Raw genomic sequence first — 22,761 nt, 5'->3', positions numbered from 1 at the left:
GCCAGCCATGGCTCCCAATCAGCCACACAAACACAGTACTCTCTAGTAGACTGCGTTGCCAGATGATTTTGCCCAACTGTAAGCCCAAGTACGTGTTCTGAGTATGTTTAGTATGTTTAGTACATTTTCACACTGCAATAAAGAGACTGGATAATTTATAAAGAAAAGAGGTTTAATTGACTCACTTCCACAGGCTGTACAGAAGGCATGACTGGGAAGTTCTCAGGAAACTTACAATCATGGCGGAAGGGTGAAGAGGAAGCAAGCAAATCTTCACATGGTGGCAGAAGACAGCGAGCTAAGGAGAGGTGCTACATACTTTTAAATAACCAGATCTTGTGAGAACTCTGTCACAAGACAGAACTAGGGAAATAGTGCTAAACCATTAGAAACCACCCCCATGATCGCCACACCTCCCACCAGGCCCTGCCACCAACACTGAGAATTACAATTTTCTGGGTTTTTTTGAGATGGAGTTTCGCTGTTGTTGCCCAGGCTGGAGTGCAATGGCACAACCTCGGCTCACCGCAATCTCCGCCTTCCAGGTTCAAGCAATTCTTCTGCCTCAGCCTCCCAAGTAGCTGGGATTACAGGCATGTGCCACCACGCCTGGGTAATTTCGTATTTTTAGTAGAGACAGGGTTTCTCCATGTTGGTCAGGCTGGTCTCGAACTCCTAACCTCAGGTGATCTGCCTGTCTCAGCCTCCCAAAGTGCTGGGATTACAGGTGTGCACCACTGTGCCCAGCCATGGGAATTACAATGTAACATGAGATTTGGGTGGGAACGCAGAGCCAAACCATATCAGTGGGCTAGGCAAAGCTATGAGGTTGGGTAGGTTAGGTGTATTAAATGCACTTTTGACTTATGATATTTTCAGCATGTGATGGGTTTATTGGGATGTAACTCCATCGTAAGTTCAGGAGTATCTCTATGTATACATATCCTATTGGTTCTGTTTCTCTGGAGAACCCTAATACACATGCATTCTCAATTTTTTTATTAAATAATTAAATGAAACTTTGTGTTAGTAAAATGTATATTATTGTTAAAACACTGAAGATATATTTACGTACAACCTCAAACTTATTTCCCACTGTAAAACCAAATGATTCATCATCTTTGTTTTGTTTGTTCAGATGTAATTTAAAAATCTGTTTATATTTATTGGAAATGGATAGCAGTTAACTTAATAAGTTATAAATTAGCCTTAAATTTCTCACTGAAAACACCTCCAGGCCGTAGGATGGGAAATGTGGAATACTGAGCAGCTGTCAGTGTCCTTTTCGAGAAGAAATTGCTGAGGCCAAAGTCCTTCCAGTGCAGCTTTTTGGCATTTTGTTTTTCTGATTTACTCAAAAGTGCTTAAGATTGTTTTAAGACCACATAAGATCAACTAAGGTCTTAGGGAAATGTTTCCATTTACCTTAAACGTTCAAAATAAATTGTTATAGAGAACAACTGAAGTAGAGAATAGAGAATGGAGATAAATAGACTCCTGAAGACAAAAATTCCATTTACCTGTGATTTTTTGGGGGGGGGCAATCTTGGCAATTAAGTTATATAATCTCATTGCTTCCCAAACTGAGGTGGTAATCCATAAATATAAGGAAAGTTACAGGATAAATGCAGTCCACTTTCCCTATGGCCAATTTTTCAGTTTTATTTGAAAAAAATTATAAAATGTGCCTAGTCAGTGAGTCAAAACTGTTATTTCATATTAAAACAAACATCAATACCTTATGGAACAGAATGCAAAACTTACAAATATTTTACAAAACTTCGAAGGAAGTTGCACTTACGAGTGAATGACTTCATTAAGTTCCTAGCCACTATCTACTGTGTTATATAAGTTAAGGCTGTATTCTCCACTCAGCAGTACATCTTTGATGAAAAACATTTCAAAATCATGGTTTTAAAATAGACTGACTTAAGAACGTGAAGAAGAGAGAAGAATATCAGCTCCATTTGAGAGCTCCCTTCTTTGAATTAAAAAACTCTCTCAAAGAAGAGGCAATAGAGAGTAAAAACTATGAACAGAGTGGTTTAATGAGACTACTTTTTTTTTGTTTGTTTTTGCTTTCCTTTTCCCATAAATGCCATCTTTTTGGTAAATGTTATTACTACAGCCTTTTTTTTTTTTTTAAAGTTCTTTTTTTGAGAACTACCATTTATTGAGAATGTCCTATTCCAGGTTTCTACATGGGTTTTCATAATTACTCTTTTCAACAACTTTGAGACAGACATAAGAAATAATGTAGTAAACAGCACAGATATACCCTCAGGTCTCCAAAACCCATGGTTTTGGCGCAATGCCATTCCAACTTCCACTGTCTTCATCCTCCTGCTTTAACCAGGAAAACATATTTACTGGGCAATAGACGTGTCAAAGGTGAAGGTATTCACATCCAAATAATACTGTGCTGTTGTTTTCAAAGCAATCCACGTTTCACGAGCCTGCAAGAAAAGGAAACACAAGTCATGATCTCTGAATGTGTAGAACATATCTTGCATCAGTTATTCTGATTATCATACAGCTATTCCTAAAAGATGAGAAAAATATAATGGAAGAATTATACCAATAGACCTTGGTTTTCATACTTTTAATAATCTGTTTATTTCAATGCTCAGATATTTTACAGTACTTGTGGGGCCACAGTATAAACCAATGTGGTAGAGTCTTGCTACATTACATAGTGTCTGTCAGTTGGTACAAAACTGTCTACAAGTAGAGGCAGGAGTGTACCTGAAAATGTCAACATTCTATAAAGAAGACACAGTCTACCAGCCTACTTAATTACTTAATTGGCCAAATAAACAAATGTCTTGTTTTAATAATACTAAATAATGCCTATTGGACAAAAACAGCCATAAAACTAGATGCATTATTCAGTTAGTGGTTTTCATCAGCAAGTGCAAAACAAGCAGATCCTGGTAGACCAGTTAAGACCCAGTCATGTGGAGTAAGGACAGGATCAAGGCCCCATGAAAACAAGGACATTCAACTTTTTATGGCTTTATGCAGTCCTCATGCCTGATGATAATCAGAGCCTGAGATATGTGGAAAGAGAGAAAGAATAAGTGAAGGAATTAATTCATTCATTGTATAGCTTTGTTTCCTAAATTGCTAAATTGTAAGAGGGAGATCATGAATAATTGAAATCCTCAGATAATTCAGCAATTTCATTTGGCCTGGAGTTTTAATGTCTTCTTCTATCAGAAAAGTAAACATAGAATAAAAAAGGCCGATGCAAGTTTCTTCTTTGTTTCTCTTGCAGCAAGAATGCAAATGAATAGGAAAATGTACAAAAGGCAAGCAAATGGAGGAACAACATTAAAGCCTTGAATAATTATCACAGAGGATATTTAGCTACTGAACAACTGAAAGTGAACTAAAGTCTGACCACTATCCATTCATCCATCTACACAAACATGTAATAATTTATTAAGCTTTGACTATATAACAATCTTTTTACTAGTTTCCGAGAATAATTACCTTGAAGGATAAGATACAGACCCTACCTTTATAGTCCAGGTAGGTAGGCTGGGTACACAAAACAAGTAATTCCAATTGACATTTTGAGAGCTATTTACTTGTGAAAGAGCATACAAAAAGGGAGAGAAGGAAAGACAAATGTCGCCCTGAGAAGAAGGGAAAGGCTTCAGAGGGGAGGGGACATTTGAGTTTAGTCTTTAAGCAAGAGGCAGAGTTTACCAAGCAAAAACCACTTCATGGGGAGGAAAAAGTAGATGTAGCTCAGAGTGTCCAGAGAAGAAAAACCAGGGATAGGCTAGTCGTGTGTTAATTAGTGGTCAGCTAATGCAATTACTATTTAAAAAGATAAATGGTGAAGGACCATTTGTTTCTAACATAAATACCTGATTAGCCAGTGTGTTTCCCCACACATCTGAACTGTGATCTGGGTCCCAGTAATCCTGCAAATTTACATGTCTTTTGAGACGTAGGAACTGGTTTGCTGGGTCCTCCAACAAAAATGGCGCTCCCAGTGCTCCTGCAATTTAGAGTCCAAGAGCACAGCATCTTTTAGAGCAATAGTTTACATCTCAATGTTTCCTCTTCAAGACACCCAGCTGTGACCTTTGGTCGGCTGGGGGACTGAGGAGGAAACTCGGGAAAAGCTAAGCTCTGAGTGAGACAGCTATTCCTTGGCCCTTTGTCACCACTGTATGCTAACCACTCAATTTGACCTGCATTTAGTTCATCTTGAAAGCCAGTGCTATGTGGTGGATGGAGCAGGATTTCAGAGCTTCCTTTCATGCCTGGGGGCCTGCAGACCCAGATTCAAGTTCCAGCACTATCACTTTTCTGGGAAAGTTACTTGATTTCTTCACACTTTAGTTTTCTTGCATGTTAAGGGGTATAATAACACACACACACTTGCGTAAGGACTGGATAAATTGATGACTATAAACCATCTGGCTCAAACTAGGCAGTCAACAATCTTATTCTTGCTTTCCTAGTCCTCCAAAATAGAACTGATCTTTCTGTTTGAACTAGGCTGCTCCCAAACCTGACACTGTGGTTTAAATTGTTGGCATCGATCGATTCACCATCAAATTGAACCACCTTATATTTTCCAACTCCTTCCTATTCCAGGATTAAGAAGAAAAAAGAGATGATAATTTTAAAAAATCCAGACTTTTTAAAGATCTTGAAATTTTAACAATCTGTGTTGTATTTTCATTCTCAAGTAAAACATAATTGCGTTCAGAATTATAACTTGAATCAATATAAAGGTCACCCGACCTATAGGTGACAACAATACAATCTGTTCATTGTGATAAAGAAGCATTTATTAAAACATCTGATTGTGAGTAATGTTACATTAGGCACTTAACAACCTCATTATTAGCAGTCCTCTATTGACCAACCTTCTGTATGAACCTAGGTTATAGCAAGCTATACAGTATAAAAATTCCCCTCTGTAGGGCTTTCTGTTTAGTTGGGATCCAGGGTCAAAGACAAAAACAAAGCGAGGCAACACAGGATTTGGTTGCACTAAAGGAATTTAGGAGAAGGTGGTGTTATTGAGCACTAAGACACTGGGGTACAAGTAGGCATTTTCATGGTCAAGGAAGTTGTTTCACTTGCTCCTTGAAGGAAAAATTGGATTTAGCAGGATGGGAGAAGGGGAAACATTTTTTAAAAAATTTTAAGCCAGAGGAATGCTGTGTTTCACCATCTCAAAACAATAGTTAGAGGTGGCTAGATAGAAGAGTTTTATATATAATAAAAAAATTAGTTAACATTTAAACTTAGGAGATATTAGTGACAGATGCCAGAAGTAATACTGTTCTGCTGCTAGCTAATCCAATTTAGTATAATCCAACCAGCAAGTCTGTGGAAACCATCTTTTAAGGTGGCTCTCAAAGATTACTACTTCTTGTTATTCATATTCTTGTATAGTAGTCCCCTCTTTCATTTAATAGGGCTGACGTATGTAACCATAGGCTATTGCGGAATGACTGTGTGCAATTTTTGTGGCTAGGAAATAAAAGATGTTACAGCTTCAGCCTAGCCCCTCTTTTGGACCACTTGCTCTAAGTCAAGTCAGCTGCCATGTTGTGAGGGCACTCAAGCAGCCCTGAGGGGGAAGACCACATGACAAGGAAATGATACCTCCCACCAATAGCCAGGTAAGTGAGCCATCTGGGAACCTGATGTTTTTGTTCCAGTCAAACCTTCAGATGGCTGCAGCCCCCACTGACATCTCTACTGCATCATCATAATAACTCCAGAGCCACAACCACTGAGCTAAGCCACTCCCAAATTCATGACCCTGCAACTGAAATAATATGTTAGTTGTTTGAAGCTGTTAAGGCTTTGGAAAAAGTAGTTATGTAGTAGTAGATAACTTATAGAATGCATTATATGCACTTACTGATATCAAGGTAAATAGCTAATCACAAGGGTTGAGACTAAGTTGAGGCATGTGAGACATCTAGGGTAGGGTACAAAACACAAGGAACTCACTTTCAGGGTCATACAAATTTTGTACCATAAGTTCCTCACTTCTCTCACTCTAGTCCCTGCTCTGATCATCATCATTGTATGGAAAGATAAACAAAAATAACTCTTGCTAATCACTACTGCATGCAAAGGTAAGACAACAAATAACCCTTACCATTAAATAATTCACATTATAGTCAGAGTTCATACATAATTAAAAGAAGACATATTGTGATCAGACCATCCATAGTTGCAGCAATTTTGATACTGTCATGGAGACCTCACAGGGAAATTCGTTTTGAGTTGGGCTTCAAAGATTTGTTACGTTTCAACAATGAGGATGAAGGGAATGGAAGCAAAGTGCATGTATTCCAGGCTGAAGAAAACTGGAGAGTTAAGGAATGGAGGAACAAAGGAAGATTCAGGGTCGGTGACTTTCATTTTGCCAATATGATTGAAAGGTAGGGTTGTGGTGTAGATGTGGTCAAAGATAACATTGGAAAGGTAAGTTGGAGCTTGATTCTGAATGATTTTAACTGTCATACCAAGGAGTTTGGGCTTTATTGTAAATAATTAATACTCATTTCTGAATAAGAAAATGATAGGAAGGACCACATTTACTTTTTAAAAAAGTTGTTTGTATTATGGTAAAACATGCATAACATAAAACATACCACTTGAACCAGTTCTGGGTGTACAATTCAGTGGTATTAAGTACATTTACAATGTTTTGTAACCATCACCACTATCCATCTCCAGGACTATTTTGTCGTTCCAAACAGAAACTCTTGCTCTTTAAACAACTCCCCATTAACCCCTCCCCAACCCCTGGTAACTACTATTTTACTTTCTTTTCCTCTGAATTTGCCTGTTCTAGGCACCACATGTAAGTGGAATCACAGAGTATTTGTTCTTTTCCATCTGGTTCATTTCACATAGCATAATACCATCAAAGTTCTTCCACATTGTGATGTCAGCATTTCACTCCTTTTTAAGACTAAGTAATACTTTATGTATTTAGTATATATGTATATATACCACATTTTGTTTATTCATTCACAGATTTACCCTGAAAGATCCTTTTGTCAGTGGTGTAAGGACAGACAGTAAAAGAAAGAGAAGAGTGAGGGACACAAGATCAGAGGCTATTCTATAGTCCAGATGAGAGATAAGAAGGGCCTGAATCTCGTGAACGTGGGATGGGAAGACAGGATTGATTTGATGAAGACGGGAGGAAGGAACTCGCATTCATTTGGGCTGACCAGGGTGGACGAACCAGCTTTGATTTTTTGCTTTTAGATGAAATGCACTAATGGGTCACTTTTCAGATTTCTGATCATTCTCTTTGAAGAAAAGGTGTTAGTTACAGTGTTACATATTTTATGTGTTATTATTCTGTTAATAAATAGGTATTTTTTTCAAAACAAAATTAGTGGCTATGCAAAATAGATCCAATTCCATCAATAAACAATAAATAGTGCTAAGTAAATGATGCTTAGGATATCATTTATAGCTATACAGTGGATCTGTAGTAATTGCTTAAGATAGTGTTGCTTGGAATTATCTAAAAGTAAAACCAGAATTCTGTACCACAGTCATCTTGGTGCATTATACAATCACTAAGAAAAAAAACGCTGTTGCATAAATCTTGGCAGAGAAGCATGCTTTAAATATATACCATAGCTATTTTAAGCTCTAATAATTCTGTCTTTTGTAAGTCTTTTACCTTTTTGCTCATGGAAAGTGTTTTACCGATACAATCTCCTTCTCCTCCCTAGGATAAACCACCTACCTCAGCATTATAAGTCCAATAGGCATCCAATAAATCTTAATTGATGGTGATGATGATAACATCACCCATGAGAGAGACAGAAAGTAGTATTTATTATCCTACTTTACAAATTGAGAAAATTGACATGCAGAGATGAAATGACTCACTCAAGGTCATATAGTAAGTCAGTGGCAGAGCTGGAAATAAAAATGCAAGTAATATAGAAGGGCAGGCTATTATCCTCTCTGCTTGAGAAATTTCTCCTCCCTTTTTCATTCTGCCTGATCAACCTTGAAAGTTAGTGAGAGCAAGACCAGGGTTTTGCTTTTGTGAACATATATAATATTGCTGGGGTTTGAAAACTGAACCTGAGTTTTATTGCTTTGTTGATTTTTAAATGAGTGTGTGTTTTTTTTTTTAAATGTAGGCAATATCAACCAGGTTAATGCATTTCCTAAACTTCATGATCATCAGCTATGAAAAATATCTTTCTCTCTGTCTTTACAACTCCCTATACATGTCCCTTTTTTCACCTACATCATAGTCAGCTTTAATAGGATCTGTAAATGTTTTGTCTAAACATTTCTCAAATACCCTCTGCAGGAAATTCTGTATAGTAGAAGCAAGGCAAACACTTCAGAGTATAAAGCAAATACTATTTGGGATCACAGCTCTCCTTACACAAGTCAAGAAGGATCAGAGACCCAGAGTCTTTTCTTGGCCTCGCCAGTGACCAGCTAGGTCATTGAGCCACTTCTTATTCCTGCACTTCCATTTTCTGTTCTGTGAAACAAGTCTGGATTATACAACCACTAAGGTCTCTTCCAGCTCTAATATTTTGATCTGGAATGTATTAATAACAAATAGGTCATTAATCAAAAACTACTTTCTATGCATGGTATCGTGTTATCGGAAGCACAGAAAATATGCTAAGTGGGCACAGTTCCTACTACTTTCAAGGAACTTACTGAAAAATTTAGTGCTGCCACAGTCAGAAATAAGTGAAAGAGAGGTCAAAGTAGACTTACCCAATAATTAAAGCAAAACAGATAAAAATGTATTCATATTATGAACAAAGTGGGGAGTGCCCATCACAGGCTAATGAGCAGTATGAGAATAATGAAAACTGCATCATTAGAAATGAAAGTCTCTATGTTACTAGCACCCATGGAAAACTGAACAAAACTCTTTAAACAGAATGGTAGGGGAAAGACAATATTCTATATCCTATACACATAACCTTGAAATGATACTTGTGGTAGGAACCTATATATCTAAAAGATCAGAAAGTCTAAGGTAAAATAAGATACAGAATTAAAGGACGGAGTCTGGTGGCAGATGTCTGTTTTCCTTGATGTAGAGGAAGTTCATTTAGGGAAAGCCCAGGCCCCTCTTCACCCCTATATGTGCTCTGCTCCTGGGAAGGGGCAGTGCCTCAGTTAATTTGTAAATCCAAGAAGTATAACTTGCCCATGCCCAGCTCAGCTCTTTCTTCTTCTCTTGAGAGTCAACTGCCCTCCTAGGACATGCTTCGTGTTCTGGTTCTGCAACCTGCAATCAGTTGTAAATTTGCCAAATTTGGGGGTCCAATCATCAGTCCCTTTATGTACTTATCCTAAGCTACATTTTCCAAATTAGCCCTTCTCAGGAATAAAGGAAATCGATTGCCTTCCATAATCATATTTTTTTATTTCTCAACTTGATCAAAACTGGACAAAGAAGAAAGGTCCTATTTGTTGGAGGGTGATAAGAAAGAATAGCTTAGAGAACCCAATAATCTGTTGCTCAAAGCCTCACTAAAAAAGGAGGGGAAAAAAAAACAAACAGAGCACACGCCAGGGCGCTTTTGTCATTCCCAGATAGGCACAACTGAATTATTTCCCACATGTAACCTTCAATGTCTTTATGTTTTTGAAATAAATGCAATGAGATTCAGTGGGGTCAGAAGACATAAAATATCTGGGCAGATTCATAGGATAGGTCTACTGCTAGCTATTTCCCTTAGGGTCTAGGTAATACTGATATCCGGGTTATTACCTGATACCTGGTACTAGAAATGGAGAGTAGGCAGTGCAGACTTGCTTAAAGTTCAAAGATATTTATGTATGGGATGGTGAAAGTAAAGCACTTAGCACTCAGTATAAGTACACAATAATATTTATTGTTTACTATTTTTATTGAACAGCTGAGTCTCAGTCCTTGCCTTTAAAATATTTATTTTTTAAGAAAACATGAAATAACAGCCCAGAAAATTATGGACACACACAAATTAAGTACTGAAATAAAGTATAAATGGTCACTAGGAATTAAGTACAAAAGAGGATCTGGAAAAAAGGATATATAAACGTCTTAGTAATGGTGTAAAAATTTCAAAGATTTCTGTAAATGTAGGAGGAATTATTATTTTGTGAGAGACTAAAATATTCATGTTTTGGTTCATATTTTCTAAAATTTGAATATTCTCTTTGGTAAGTAGTTTTGTTTTGTTTTGTTTTGTTTTTTTTTTGTTTTTGTTTTTTTTTTTTTTTTTGAGATGGCGTCTTGCTTTGTTGCCCAGGCTGGAGTATAGTGGCACCATCTTGGCTCACCATAACCTCTGCCTCTGGGGTTGAAGTGATTCTTGTGCCTCAGCCTCCTGAGTAGCTGGGATTACAGGCATAGACCACCATGCCTGGCTAATTTTTGTATTTTTAGTAGAGACGGGGTTGCCATGCTGTCTAGGCTGGTCTCGAACTCCTGACCTCAAGTGATCTGCCCGCCTCGGCCTCCCAAAGTGCTAGGATTACAGGTGTGAGCCACCGCTCCCCACCAAGTAAGTAATTTTTACACACAATGGCATAGTTATTTTATTTATTTCCCCATTACAGTTGGTCACTGACCCAAAAATGTGTAGTGGAAGACAGAAGAGTTGTGTTTAGTAGAACGTATTCTCTCACTTTGCTTGAACTTGGATAAAAATTGGTGAGAAAAGGAGAGAGAGAGACAGATAATGGAAGAGAAGCAATTTGAGTTATGAGAGAAAAACATGAAGAAAAAGAGGAGAATAGAAGGAAAGAGATGGAGAGAGAAATCAAGAAAAAAATCAAAGGAAAGAGAGAAAAATGAAGGGGGTTTACAAAAGACAAAAAGTGAAAAGCCACAGGGCAGATAAAGGAAGTGACACAACAGAAGGCAAAGAGGATGAAAGGACACAGGAAAAAACGGAGAGGGGTGCTGAACTGCGGACCAACTCTCATATTCTAGTGTCCTGTTCAGAGGTCTAACAGGGGCCGGGCAGGGTGGCTCACACCTGTAATCCCAGCACCTTGGGAGGCCGAGGTGGGTGAAACACATAAGGTCAGGAGTTTGAGACCAGAATGGGCAACATGGTGAAACCCCATCTCTACTAAAAATACAAAAATTAGCCGGGCATGGCGGTGCACGCCTGTAATCCCAGCTACTCCGGAGGCTGAGCCAGGAGAATCGTTTGAACCTGGGAGGTGGAGGTTGCAGTGAGCTGCGATCGCACCACTCCACTCCAGCCTGGGTGACAGAGAGTGACTCCGTCTCAAAAAACAAAAACGAAAACAAAACAAACAACAACAAAGAACAAAGGTATAACAGGATGCTTTCTAACTGACCTTTTAACTCAGTAACTTCCACTTTACTGGCATTACAAGTGCTGACATGTTGAGTATTTTGAAAAGTAAATAGGAAGTGGTGTCACTTAGGTTTAACTTAAATCTGTTCTAACCTGCTCTCAACACACATACACAATGTTGGCACTCACTCTTATGGCCACATAATTTCCTTGGACGTGTCTTTGGAGCTGGTGGTTCTTTTATTACTTATAATCTTGTAGACATGGACATTCATAACTCACAAAAGGCAGCATTGTATTTGGTTCAATAGTGACTCTTTCTGGGTCATTGCCTGTATGTGTTGATGGGATCCCCATCTCCAGTGCCATGACAGATGATGCCATATGTTTAGAAAACAGTTTTTCTACAGCACCCAGACTGCTCAATGAATCTAGTCATAAGCAATGACACTGAGACAACCAAGTATAAAGGGGTCCCCAGAGAACCTGGGACCGCTCTGCTCATTGGAAGAAGGGGTGGAGCCACAGAAGTTCAGGCCATTTGCAGCCGGAGGGGCCTGGTCCTTCCTGTTCCTCTGTAGGAACCTGGGATTCAATCTGTGATATGAGGGCCTGTTAACAGGAACCCATCTCCCACTTTGCTGTGTAGTTTTACTGTTTTCCTTTTCGCCTGATAAATTCCATCTCCCTCACCCTTCAAAGTATCTGCGAACCTAATCCTTCCTGGTCATGTGACAAGAACCTGGATTTTCCTACAACATTTTTTTTCCAACCAAATTATTTTCCAGTTTATTCTCATTATGTATCTTCTTGAGAGTATCAATCAATCATAAGCCCAAGTGAGTAGGTAAAATTAAGAACAAAGTCTTTTAAAATAAACCAAAACTGTGTCAGAGAATACAGAATCTCTAAAGGATTGGAGGGTTGCAGGGATGACTGAAAAGGGCTAGTCTTCCTATGGTAGAGAAGAAAGCAAAAAGAAAAGGATTGGGGATGCTGACAGGGTTGTGTGTTAGAATATGTGAGCTTAAAAGCTCTTGTCAAAAAACAAAGCAAATAAAAAATCTTTCAAGACAAACTGGCATTGGTTACTAACCGTGGAGTGAAAAGTAAGAGCTGGAACTACGAGAGGAAAAACAGACCAAAGGCAGCTTACTGTTCTCTCTGTCTAAAACCAGAAGACATACTTGCACTTTATGGACAGATCTGACTGCAGGTCAACAATATGGGCATGGACCCCCAAATCGTTTCATGTGTGGGTCAACTCCAGCTGCCAAATCCAATCAGGATTTCATGATTGCTGAGGGAAAATAAATCTATTTTTCATTTTAGCAGAACAATGAAAGGAATCCTTTAAAAAATACACAAACGAGAAACAACAAAAAACACCAGTATGATTCTTAATAGTGTTCAAGAGTTGGTTCACTTAGAAAAACACTTTTCAAAGATGTCTGTTTTCCATATTTCCTCTGCATGTGATATAAAGCTGTCTGGTTTTAATAAATGCCCTGTTGCTACTCTTCACCATTAGTACAACTAGGAACTATCATTGAAAGTCATTAGTGGTGTCCTGGTTCTGCTCAATTTTGTTAGGTAAGGTCACCCAGTTTCTTAACTCCTGGTCGTTTCTTGGGGAAGCAGTGGCTACGATACTGCCTCTACCACTTTTTCAAGAGGAGGTCTTGCTCTGTGAGCTTCTGCTAGCCCATGTCAGGCACTGCAGTGCCAGGGGGGAGAGTTTGTGTAGCAGAAAGAAGAGTTTTGTTCTCATATGTGGTAAATGTAGGATTTGGACATGAATGCAGTGTCTACCATTGATTGATGTGCAGCTTGGTCACTTGAATTCCCTAAGCCCTCAGTTCCCTCTTTTTGTAAAATGAGGAGCATAGCATCTATTAATATTTTCAGAGTGGTCGTGAGAATGGACTAAGATAGCCTATGCAAAGCCCCTGACACATAAAAGGAATTTAAATTAGTAGCATTAGTATTTGCTGATTTCATTATAGAAGAAGGCAATGAAAATTTTTTTTTCTGTAACTCTCCTTCATTTCTGAAAGAAGGCAATTCTTGACCTAAATGTTAAAGAGAGTTTATATGCTTATTTTTAAAATCAAGTCACAACACTTGAACTTCTAATTCTCTGGCCAGAGAATCAGCTCCAATGTGTATAAGTTACTGTTTTGAAAATAATCAATAAAATAACTTGGCAACTCTGCCCATAAATTTAATTATTTGAATAAGGCCTTTCATTGTTTTTGGCCTCAGCATTCCCATCAGGAAAATGGACAATAAGACCTTCTCCCTACCTCCCTTAAATCAAATTCTAAAGAAAAGTAATTTGTTGGACAACTAAGCTATAATAGAGAAAACTTAAAAAAAAGAAAAGAAACTTTAAAAAAAATGGTTTTCTTATAAGCAAAGGGCTTCAGAGAAGTACAGATGAATAGGCTGTATTCTTAAAAGAAAATGTGGAGGAAAAGAAGCAAAGAAAGTTCATTCAAGCTATTACTTTCTTCTCTAGAGCTATATGATGTAGAAACTGTCAGCTAAACCAATTACTGTAATGAATGAATCCGCTTCTGAAGACGTCAGTCTCCTCAATCTGTAAGCAGCGAAGGCTTCCTTCCTGAGATCTGAAGGGCTAACCCAGCAGTGTACATGCACCTCTGTCCTTAGTTTCTAGTTCTCAACTTGTTATTTCATAAACTTCAACTAGATAACTTTATTATTACTTTTTTAGAGTCGAGTCAATCAAACCAGTTGTCTTTATAGGTAGACACATCTGTATCTCAGTTGGAGTTGAAGTAAACTCAAACTTGTTTCTTAAGAAAGTCTTTGAAGCCTCTTTAAAAATTTTGCCGAACAATTTCCTTTGTCAGATATTTTTGACCCTGCAGCATTTATAGGTGAATGTGGAGTAGCCGGCATTGCTTTAGCCTTGCAGGCATCCACCACCATTACCCCCTCTCAAGTCAACTGCATGGATCAGTGGTCGCAGCAAAGCATGACACTGGTGAGTTATAACCAGCCCATGACTTTAAATTACAATGTGCTCTGAGACACTCACTTAAACTGAGCCAGCCTCACTTTCTTCATCTGGCGATGTGGGCTGTAATTATGTATGATTGTATATGCCTTGGTTATAACGGCTTATAATAACTTGGCTAAAAATGTTTAAATCACAGATTTAAACATGACCCAACAGCAAATTGCAATATTGATGATTAAAACTCATTATTAAAATTATTTCTATGCTTAGGAATTGAAGGCTTATTATATATATACACATAAATACATCTATCTATCTATGTGTGGGAAGGGCTTCAGGAAAAATAAAATTTTTGTGCATGAGTCTCAAGCTTTTCATAGAAGAAAAGTTTATTCTAATGCAAGCATCTGCATCAGAAATATTTATAAATTATAGAGATTTAACCATGAAGATAATTTATATCTTTGTAAGTATTTTCAGTTTTTGTTACAAGCAAAACAAATGACCTCTCAGTTCAATTTTGATAGAAGCCACTGAGTTACTGGGTCAATTTGGCAGCAAATCGCCTGCCCTCTGGTGCCTTCCTTGATCTGCCTTTAAAGCACCACTTTGAGCTACAGCTTGCCCTAAAGGTTAATTAATTCATGTTCCCAAAGTACTCTGAGGTCTTCACATAATGGTACTATGTAAGTATTATAGTTCTGAAAGATATTTTAAAATTTTCTTTGTTCAAGGACACAACAGCACTTCTTTGGAGACAGCAATTAGACTTCTTAGCAACAGTATCATGTTAATATATAATTAGAAATAAAATGATCACACACACACAGTTAACATTAACATGTTCAAAACCACAGCATTCTACAATAGTTTGGTTTCCACAGTGCTGTAGAATAGGCCTATGGATAAAAACGTGTTTGTTCATTTCTTTAAAAAGACAAAAGGTATTATCAATCTGATGGTTCTAGGAGGCAATGATAAATAAAAAAGAAATAGGTTCTTACCGATAAGCAATGTTGAACACAGGGCTACTTGAAGCATTTTATAGGCCATGATCCTGTTTTGGAAAAAAAAAAAAAAAATTATTTACTTTAATTTAGCTGAAAAAAGCTTTATGGCGTATCAGGTACTTTTCAGAAGTGTAAAGCAGTTGTTGCATACCTGGAAGCCCTGTGAGCTGAGACACAGTCAGAGAGACGCCCTCATCTGAGGTGGCTTTTTTATATAGCTCTTGCCTTTTTACCCTTTGGACTTTTTGAACTGGCTTTTTACAGGCTGTTCTTGTGTAGTTAATTTATTTATTTACTAATTTTACCATCTACATGGATTAATGTAATGTTAAAAAAGGTAGAAAAACTGGATCACTCATGTATTGCTGGTGGAAATGTAAAATTGTCCAGTCACTTTGTAAAACAGTTTGGTAGTTTCTTAAAAATTCAAATTTGCAATTACTATCCAACCCAGCAATTGCACTAGTGGGCATTTGTTTCAGAGAAATAAAAACTTACGTTAAAAAAAATCTGTACAAGAATGTTCATAACAGCTTTATTAGCAATAGGCAAAGACTAAAAACAAGCCAGATGTCATTCAACAGCTGAATGTTAAAACGTGATATATCTATACCATGGATCACTACCAGCAGTAATAATAATAACTATCAAAAATAATAATTATTGGCTGGGTGTGGTGGCTCACACCTATAATCCCAGCATTTTGGGAGTCCGAGGTGGATCACCTGAGGTCAGGAGTTCGAGACCAGCCTGGCCAACATAGTGAAACCTGGTCTCTACTAAAAATACAAAAATTAGCTGGACGCGGTGGCACGTGTCTGTAGTTCCAGCCACTTGGGAGGCTGAGGCTGGAGAATAGCTTGAATCCGGGAGGCAGAAGGTGCAGTGAGCCGAGATCATGCCACTACACTCCAGCCTGGTTGACAGAGCAAGACTCCATCTCAAAAAAAAAAAGAAAAAAGAAAAAAAAAGTTTAATTAAAAACAAAGAATGTTTTACTGCATTGTAAAATGTGTTTGTTTCCAAAAAAGTACATAATCAATACAACCAGAACAGTACTTTCATTTTTCAAACAATTGCCCTTTTCAGTGCCTTGATTAATCGACTTAAGTTCATCATCATACAATTTATTCTTAATGACAAATTATGCCTGTGTGCCAGTTTCATTAAGATTATGCAATCTGTGATAAATTGGTATGGATCTATAAAAGTGGTAGAAAACAACTTTGTTGATGACTATCTTTACATTGTAAAGGGTGTTTAGAAACCTGGATCTCCCTAACTGGGAGTTATGCCTCCACTTACTGATAAATGAAAGGCTTTAGAAGACAGCTAACTAGAAACACACACTGCAAAATCTTGAAAGCTTAGGCCATGTGTCCACCTATACAAGACTTTGGAGATGCAATAGCTGTTGCCACAATTCCATAAGTCTCCATTATTTTTTACTTTGTAAAAAGGTATAAATTTTTAGTTGTGTGATAGACTAGAAGAATATCAATAAAATCATAGGAAAATACTTTTTTTTCTTTCTTTTTTTTAAATTTTAAGTTCTGGGATACATGTGCAGAACATGCAGGTTTGTTACACAGGTATACATGTGTCATGGTGGTTGGCTGTACTCATCAACCCATCATCTAGGTTTTAAGCCCCGCATGCATTATTAGGTATTTGTCCTAATGCTCTCCCTCCCTTTCCCTGCCGACCTGCTGACAGGCTCTGGTGTGTGTGTTCCCCTCCTTGTGTCCATGTGTTTTCATTGTTCAACTCCCACTTATGAGTGAGAACAAATACTTTTGTTTTTTAAACTGGGAGATCATAGAACCAAAAGAGAAATTGATCTTTCTTTTCTCTACTTTTATCATTCTTCAACTTATAGGCCTAAAGCGAAGTTTGTCTGGAGGAGGAATGGGAGAGGGGCTTTGCTTCCTATCTCTTTCACGTCACTTCTCTCAATGGGTCATCAGTCAATTATTTTGGATGGGTTAGATAATGCAAGTATAAAATAATAACAGGTATTCCATAAATTTTTACACATTGTCTCATTTAATACAGCAATTCTATGGAGACGGTATTATCAAGTTTCATAACTTATCCAAGGAGTGCTCAGAAATAACAGGGTAAAGCTTTACAGCAGAAGTAGAGATGCGGTTCGCACACAACGGCATGAGCCAGTAAAACGGGCAAATTAGGTGAGTGTGGCCCCAATTGGGCCCAGAGGTGAATGTGGCCTGGGCAACTCAGTTTTATCAGGAAGGTGAAGACATAATACAAGATCCTTTATGGGCCAGAAACTGTTATCCTTCCTGGTGAATGAAGCCTTCCCGGATCCCCCAGTTCAGATTTGGCTGCTCTTTCTTACATCTGCATACCTTCAATCATTAGGCCATTCCCACACGATGGTTACGTAGGTACATTTCAGTATTTCCGAGTAGATTACATGCTTCCTGAAGGCTGGTACTACCTTTTATGCCTGTTTGTGTGCCTTAAGTGCCTAGCACAGTGCTTGTTATATAATAGTTCTTAGTAAACATTACTGAACTTAATTGAATTAACTGATTCAAATTAAATTGAATTAATTTGAGTCAGTATTTTCCTGCACTGGCCTATCAGTTTACAGTCTTTTCTAACTGACTACAGAAAACAGACTTCATGTCATAGTTTTGTTTTGATGTTGATGCGTGGGTTTTAAATAGTTTTCCCCAGAACTTGTCTCTTCTTATGACCTATGAAAGAAAAAAGCTGAAATCCATGAAAATTGGCAATCTTCATCACAAAGATATAGAAATGCTCTTTGAAATCAAATTGGAATATCTTTGAAAAATAGAAAGATCAAGCGGCAAGAATTAATGAAGCTTATCAGCTGAGTCTGTTTACAACCCTGATGCTTTATACTTAGAAATCATTACTTTAATATGATATGACAGACCTTGGTAAGCTCCCATATTACATATCAATGAAAAATAAATGTTAGAAGAGAAACATGTGAAATCAGATCTGCTATCATTTAAAAATTTTTAAGGAAGAAAAAAGAAAGGTTAAAAAAAAGAAAAAAACCAAAAAAAAAACCAACCAAAAAACTTTTGACCGGTCACAGTGGCTTACGCCTGTAAGCACTTTGGGAGGCTGAGGCGGGTGGATCACCTGAAGTCAGGAGTATGAGACGAGCCTGGTCAACGTGGTGAAACCCTGTTTCTACTAAAAATACAAAAATTAGCCAGGCATGGTGGCACACATCTGCAGTCCCAGCTACTCGGGAGGCTAAGCCAGGAGAATTGCTTGAACTAGGGAGGCGGAGGTTACAGTGAGACGAGATTGCACCACTGCACTACAGCCTGGGTGACACAGCAAGATTCTGTCTCCAAAAAAAAAAAAAAAAAAAAAAAGAAAAGAAAAGAAAAACCACCCAAACAAAAAACTTTTACACTATCAAGAAGCAAACTGAACTTAGTTTCTGTTCTGAGTCATGCCAGCGAGGCAGTCCAACACAACAAACCACAAAGCTTTGGAAAATGTAATGCTCATGCTCATTTATAACATTCTGATAAGAAGGAATGAAGGGCATAGTACAGCTTGGCATGATTCAATGTCATTACTGGCATCAGTAAAATCTGTAGAGCCAGCCAACGTGTTGGGGGAGGAGAAGATATTAACTCTTAACACTGAAATGAACTTTCAACTACAGTCAACCTATTGGAAGTGAGCAGGTGATAGCACTTATTTTTATGAAGTTATCTGAGACTCTCAAATAATTGCTACATGAGAACAAAATTTTACTACAGCACCTGTTAAGGGAATCATTTTTAACTGATTTGACTATAGATAAAGGTTTGCTATAATTTGTATTGTTAGTATAATGTGTCATCATTATCAGGTCAAACCTCTCAGGGGGGCCATTTCTTTCCTAGAAGTGAGAGAATATCCTGGTATTTAAGCAGAGAATGACCTAGCAATCACGTCCTAAGAATGAATGACGGTTTCTGTAGAGTCTTGAGCTGCCTGCAGAAAGTAGCTCTTTAGCAAGGCACAAGATAACAAGATTCAGACCTAGTTGGTGTAATTAGAAACTACTTTTCAATGATTGTGTAGAATATGGTTCTGTCTTGGAAGCGGAAATTTTTTCATTTTTTTTTTCTCAATTTAAGAATAAAATCAGGCCTTGCTGAGGACACATATGAAGTATATTCTCTCTTTAATCTTTCCACTTGACTCAAGTACACTATACTTATCGTACCTACTGAGGCTTAAATGCTGCTGTCACCAGGATATGAGGGCATATATTCACCATATATTAACAGTAGGAGCCAGACTAACTTGGAGAAATTAGCTAAAAGGTTAGAGACCCCCTTGTATTCATTTTAGTGTGGTTACTGCAGGCTTTAAAATTTGCTACAGCCTAGCCTGGGCAACAGAGTGAGACTCCATCTCAAAACAATAACAACAACAACAACAAAAAAAAACCAAAAAAACCTTTGCTGCAGCCTGAGATAACTTAGGTTTAATGTTTGGAAATGTAGTTTAAGGACTTGAATAGGTAGTTGTAGGTAGCTCAGGATCTTTGAAATACTGACTGATCCTGCCTGCACTGAGGAAGAGGAGAGTTCCCCATTTTATGGGGCTTGTCATCTTAAGATCAAAGGTCGTATTGGATCCTGGATCTTAGAATGACCAATCTTGGATCTTCAGATGATCCAATATGACCTTGGATCTGAAGATGACAATTAAGCTCATGGTGTCCAAGGTCTCTTTTTTTTCACTCTTTTCCAGTTATTTCCTAATTTGTATATGCACCACAGAGCAGCATTAAAAGACAGAAAATTGAGAATTTAGTCTTATCCTTCAGTTGTTATTCATTCATTCAACAACTATTTATGGGACACTTTCTAGGCTCTAAGTACTTTTCAAAATCCATCTATTTGAACATATTCCATGTGCACTGTTCCAAGTACTGGCATTACAAACAGACATCAAAATTGCTCCTTGTGTGGGAGAAGACAGTTTCAGGGAATGCTTCCCAGTGAGGTGACTTAGAATTTCCCATGAGGACAAATTGAGTTGTGGGAGGGAGAAAAATCCAGGAAAAGAGAGCCTGAGGAAAGGTCAGGGGGCTTGAGTGGATACGATGCAGCAGCCAGGCATCATTTGGGGCCATAACAGTACATGTATGAATACTCTTCAGGCCTACTTTAAAAACTTTCTATGTTACTGATGTTCAATAATTTCAGTGATTTCTGTTGGTTGTCACTATAAACGAGTTGGAGTCATTTGAAGATGTATCATTAATACAAATGTATACAGTCTAGCAGTTTAAGCAAAACGCCAATCTGTTATACGATATGGTATTAGAGTCACACAGCTTCGTCATTAAGCTTCGCGGTAATGCATGCCAAGGCATTTTTCTCATTACACTCTGAATAATTGATAGTTGACAATATGTGACATTTATTGAGCATCAGCAATGTGCTAGCTCGCTTACAGAGCACAGAACTATCAGGGGACCTTGCCCAATTGGCTCACTATCAAAACACAGTCTGTCATTTCCTAAGTCTTCCATGCTTCACTAAACTAAAAGAAAAAGGAAAAAAAAAAGCATTTCTGGAGATTCACTGCAGAAGTGAAAAAGGCCAGATTTTTTCTGCAGGTAGCTCTGTGGACATTAGTATTAGTTCCATAGGGAATTCAATCTGTTCCCATGGTTCTGGTAATCACAGAAGATAAACTTGATAATCTAGCATAGATTAGGGTAAAGGTTGTTCTAGGATTTTATGATGCTTTTTCTGCTGCAGCCTGTAATTGAGCCCTCAGTAGTGTGACTTTTTCAGGATCAAAACTAAGTACATGTGTTTCAGTCTAGTGCATATAAAACCAACAGTTGGATTCACCAGGGAAAGGCTTAGCTTGGAAGGATTTAAAGGATTCCTTGAAATTCCTGGGTCCTTGAGGAAAAAATAAGAGACTTAAGATACTGCAAAGGGATATGGAGGAAGGTTATGGGAATTAAATGCCATGAGTTGGTAGGGGAATAGGAGAGAGTAAACAGAATTCTGAGTCCTGGCTTGGAAGGTGCAAGAGGTCAGAAGGAGATCATGAGGGATGTCACAGTGGGTGCATAAGAATAGTAGAAATTACTTCTCATGCGTGATTGTTGGGTAACTTTATTAGTTTTCTAGGGCTGCCGTAACAAAATGCTACAGACTGGGTGGCTTAAGTAATGGAAATTTATTTCTCACAATTCTAGAGATTGGAAGTCCAAGAAGGTGTTGGCAGTTTGAATTCCTCCAAAGTCTCCTTTTTGGATCTTTTCCGGCCACTCTCTTGCTGCCTCCTCACATGGTTATCCTGTGCACACACGTATCTCTGGTGTCTGTGTCCTAATCTCCTTTTCTTAGAAAGACGCCAGTCAGATTGGATTAGCGCCCATCCCAACAACCTTGTTTTTAATTAATTACCTCAGTAAAAGCCTTATCTCCAAATACAGTCACAATCTAAGGTACTGAGGCTTAGGGTTTTAACACATGAATTTGAGGGGAGGCAACACAATTCAGTCCATAACAGTAACAAAGACAAAACCCTTCAAATGTGGGCAGTTTTGTTATTAACAACTTCTGGTTTTCCATAAAGAGACTTTTTTTTTTTTTTTTTTTTTTTTTTTTTCCTGAGACGAGTCTCAGCTCTGTCGCCCAGGCTGGAATGAAATGGTGCAATCTCAGCTCACCTGGGTTCAAGCGATTCTCCTGCCTCAGCCTCCCAAGTAGCTGGCATTACAGGTGCACGCCATCATGCCCGGCTAATTTTTGTAGAGATGGGGTTTCACCATGTTGGCCATGCTGGTCTTGAACCCCTGACCTCATGTGATCTACCCGCCTCGGCCTCCCAAAGTGCTGGGATTACAGGTGTGAGCCACCGTGCCCAGACTAAAAAGGAGTCTTTGGAAAGCTGATAGAGAATATCAGAAGGAACAGCCCCAGTAGAATGGGTCCACTGATGAACTGTTTTTTCTTCCCTTTCCTTCTTGAATAGAAGAGCGGTTTGAGAAAGACAAGAAACGCTATTCTACAATCTTCCCTCTCCATCTCCCAATTCCATTTCCTTCCTAGTAATTCAAAATTGTGAAATTATTTGTATTTCTGGGCCAGCATGTTAAAGCTAATGTGAAATTTTAGTTCTCACTCCCACTGAGGTCACCCAACAGGTTGATGGGTTAATTTCTTTTTCATGGAAAGAAGATGTACCAGAGAAGATGGAAATGGGCAAGAGTGAGTTGGGGAGCTTGCCAGGGGCTTCCTATACCCACAGCAGGCCTTGGTTCCATTTTTTGGAGGTTCCTCAGGTGGAATTAATGACTTTCTCATGATTCTTAAATCCAGATTATTTAATTTATCCTGGTCATGTAATAGGCATTAAATGAATTATCATAATCATTTTTCTTTGTTATCAATTG

The 22,761-nt window shown here is 38.1% G+C and overlaps 1 protein-coding gene across 1 annotated transcript; it reads right to left on the bottom strand.

Annotated features, from left to right (window-relative positions):
* Positions 1–877: 877 nt before the first annotated feature.
* Positions 878–15,494, bottom strand: C22H3orf85 (chromosome 22 C3orf85 homolog). The gene is made up of 4 exons (XM_038002598.2): positions 15,472–15,494; positions 15,315–15,367; positions 3,879–4,012; positions 878–2,456 (listed from the first exon to the last, which is right to left on the bottom strand). Exons 2-4 carry the CDS (start codon positions 15,361–15,363, stop codon positions 2,367–2,369), a joined length of 273 nt encoding a protein of 90 aa, XP_037858526.1. The 5' UTR covers positions 15,364–15,367; positions 15,472–15,494; the 3' UTR covers positions 878–2,366.
* Positions 15,495–22,761: the final 7,267 nt, after the last annotated feature.

The sequence above is a fragment of the Chlorocebus sabaeus genome, chromosome 22, assembly GCF_047675955.1.
Source record: "Chlorocebus sabaeus isolate Y175 chromosome 22, mChlSab1.0.hap1, whole genome shotgun sequence".
NCBI classification, from domain to species: Eukaryota; Metazoa; Chordata; class Mammalia; order Primates; family Cercopithecidae; genus Chlorocebus; species Chlorocebus sabaeus.
This window is presented reverse-complemented; position numbering and strand designations above follow the sequence as displayed.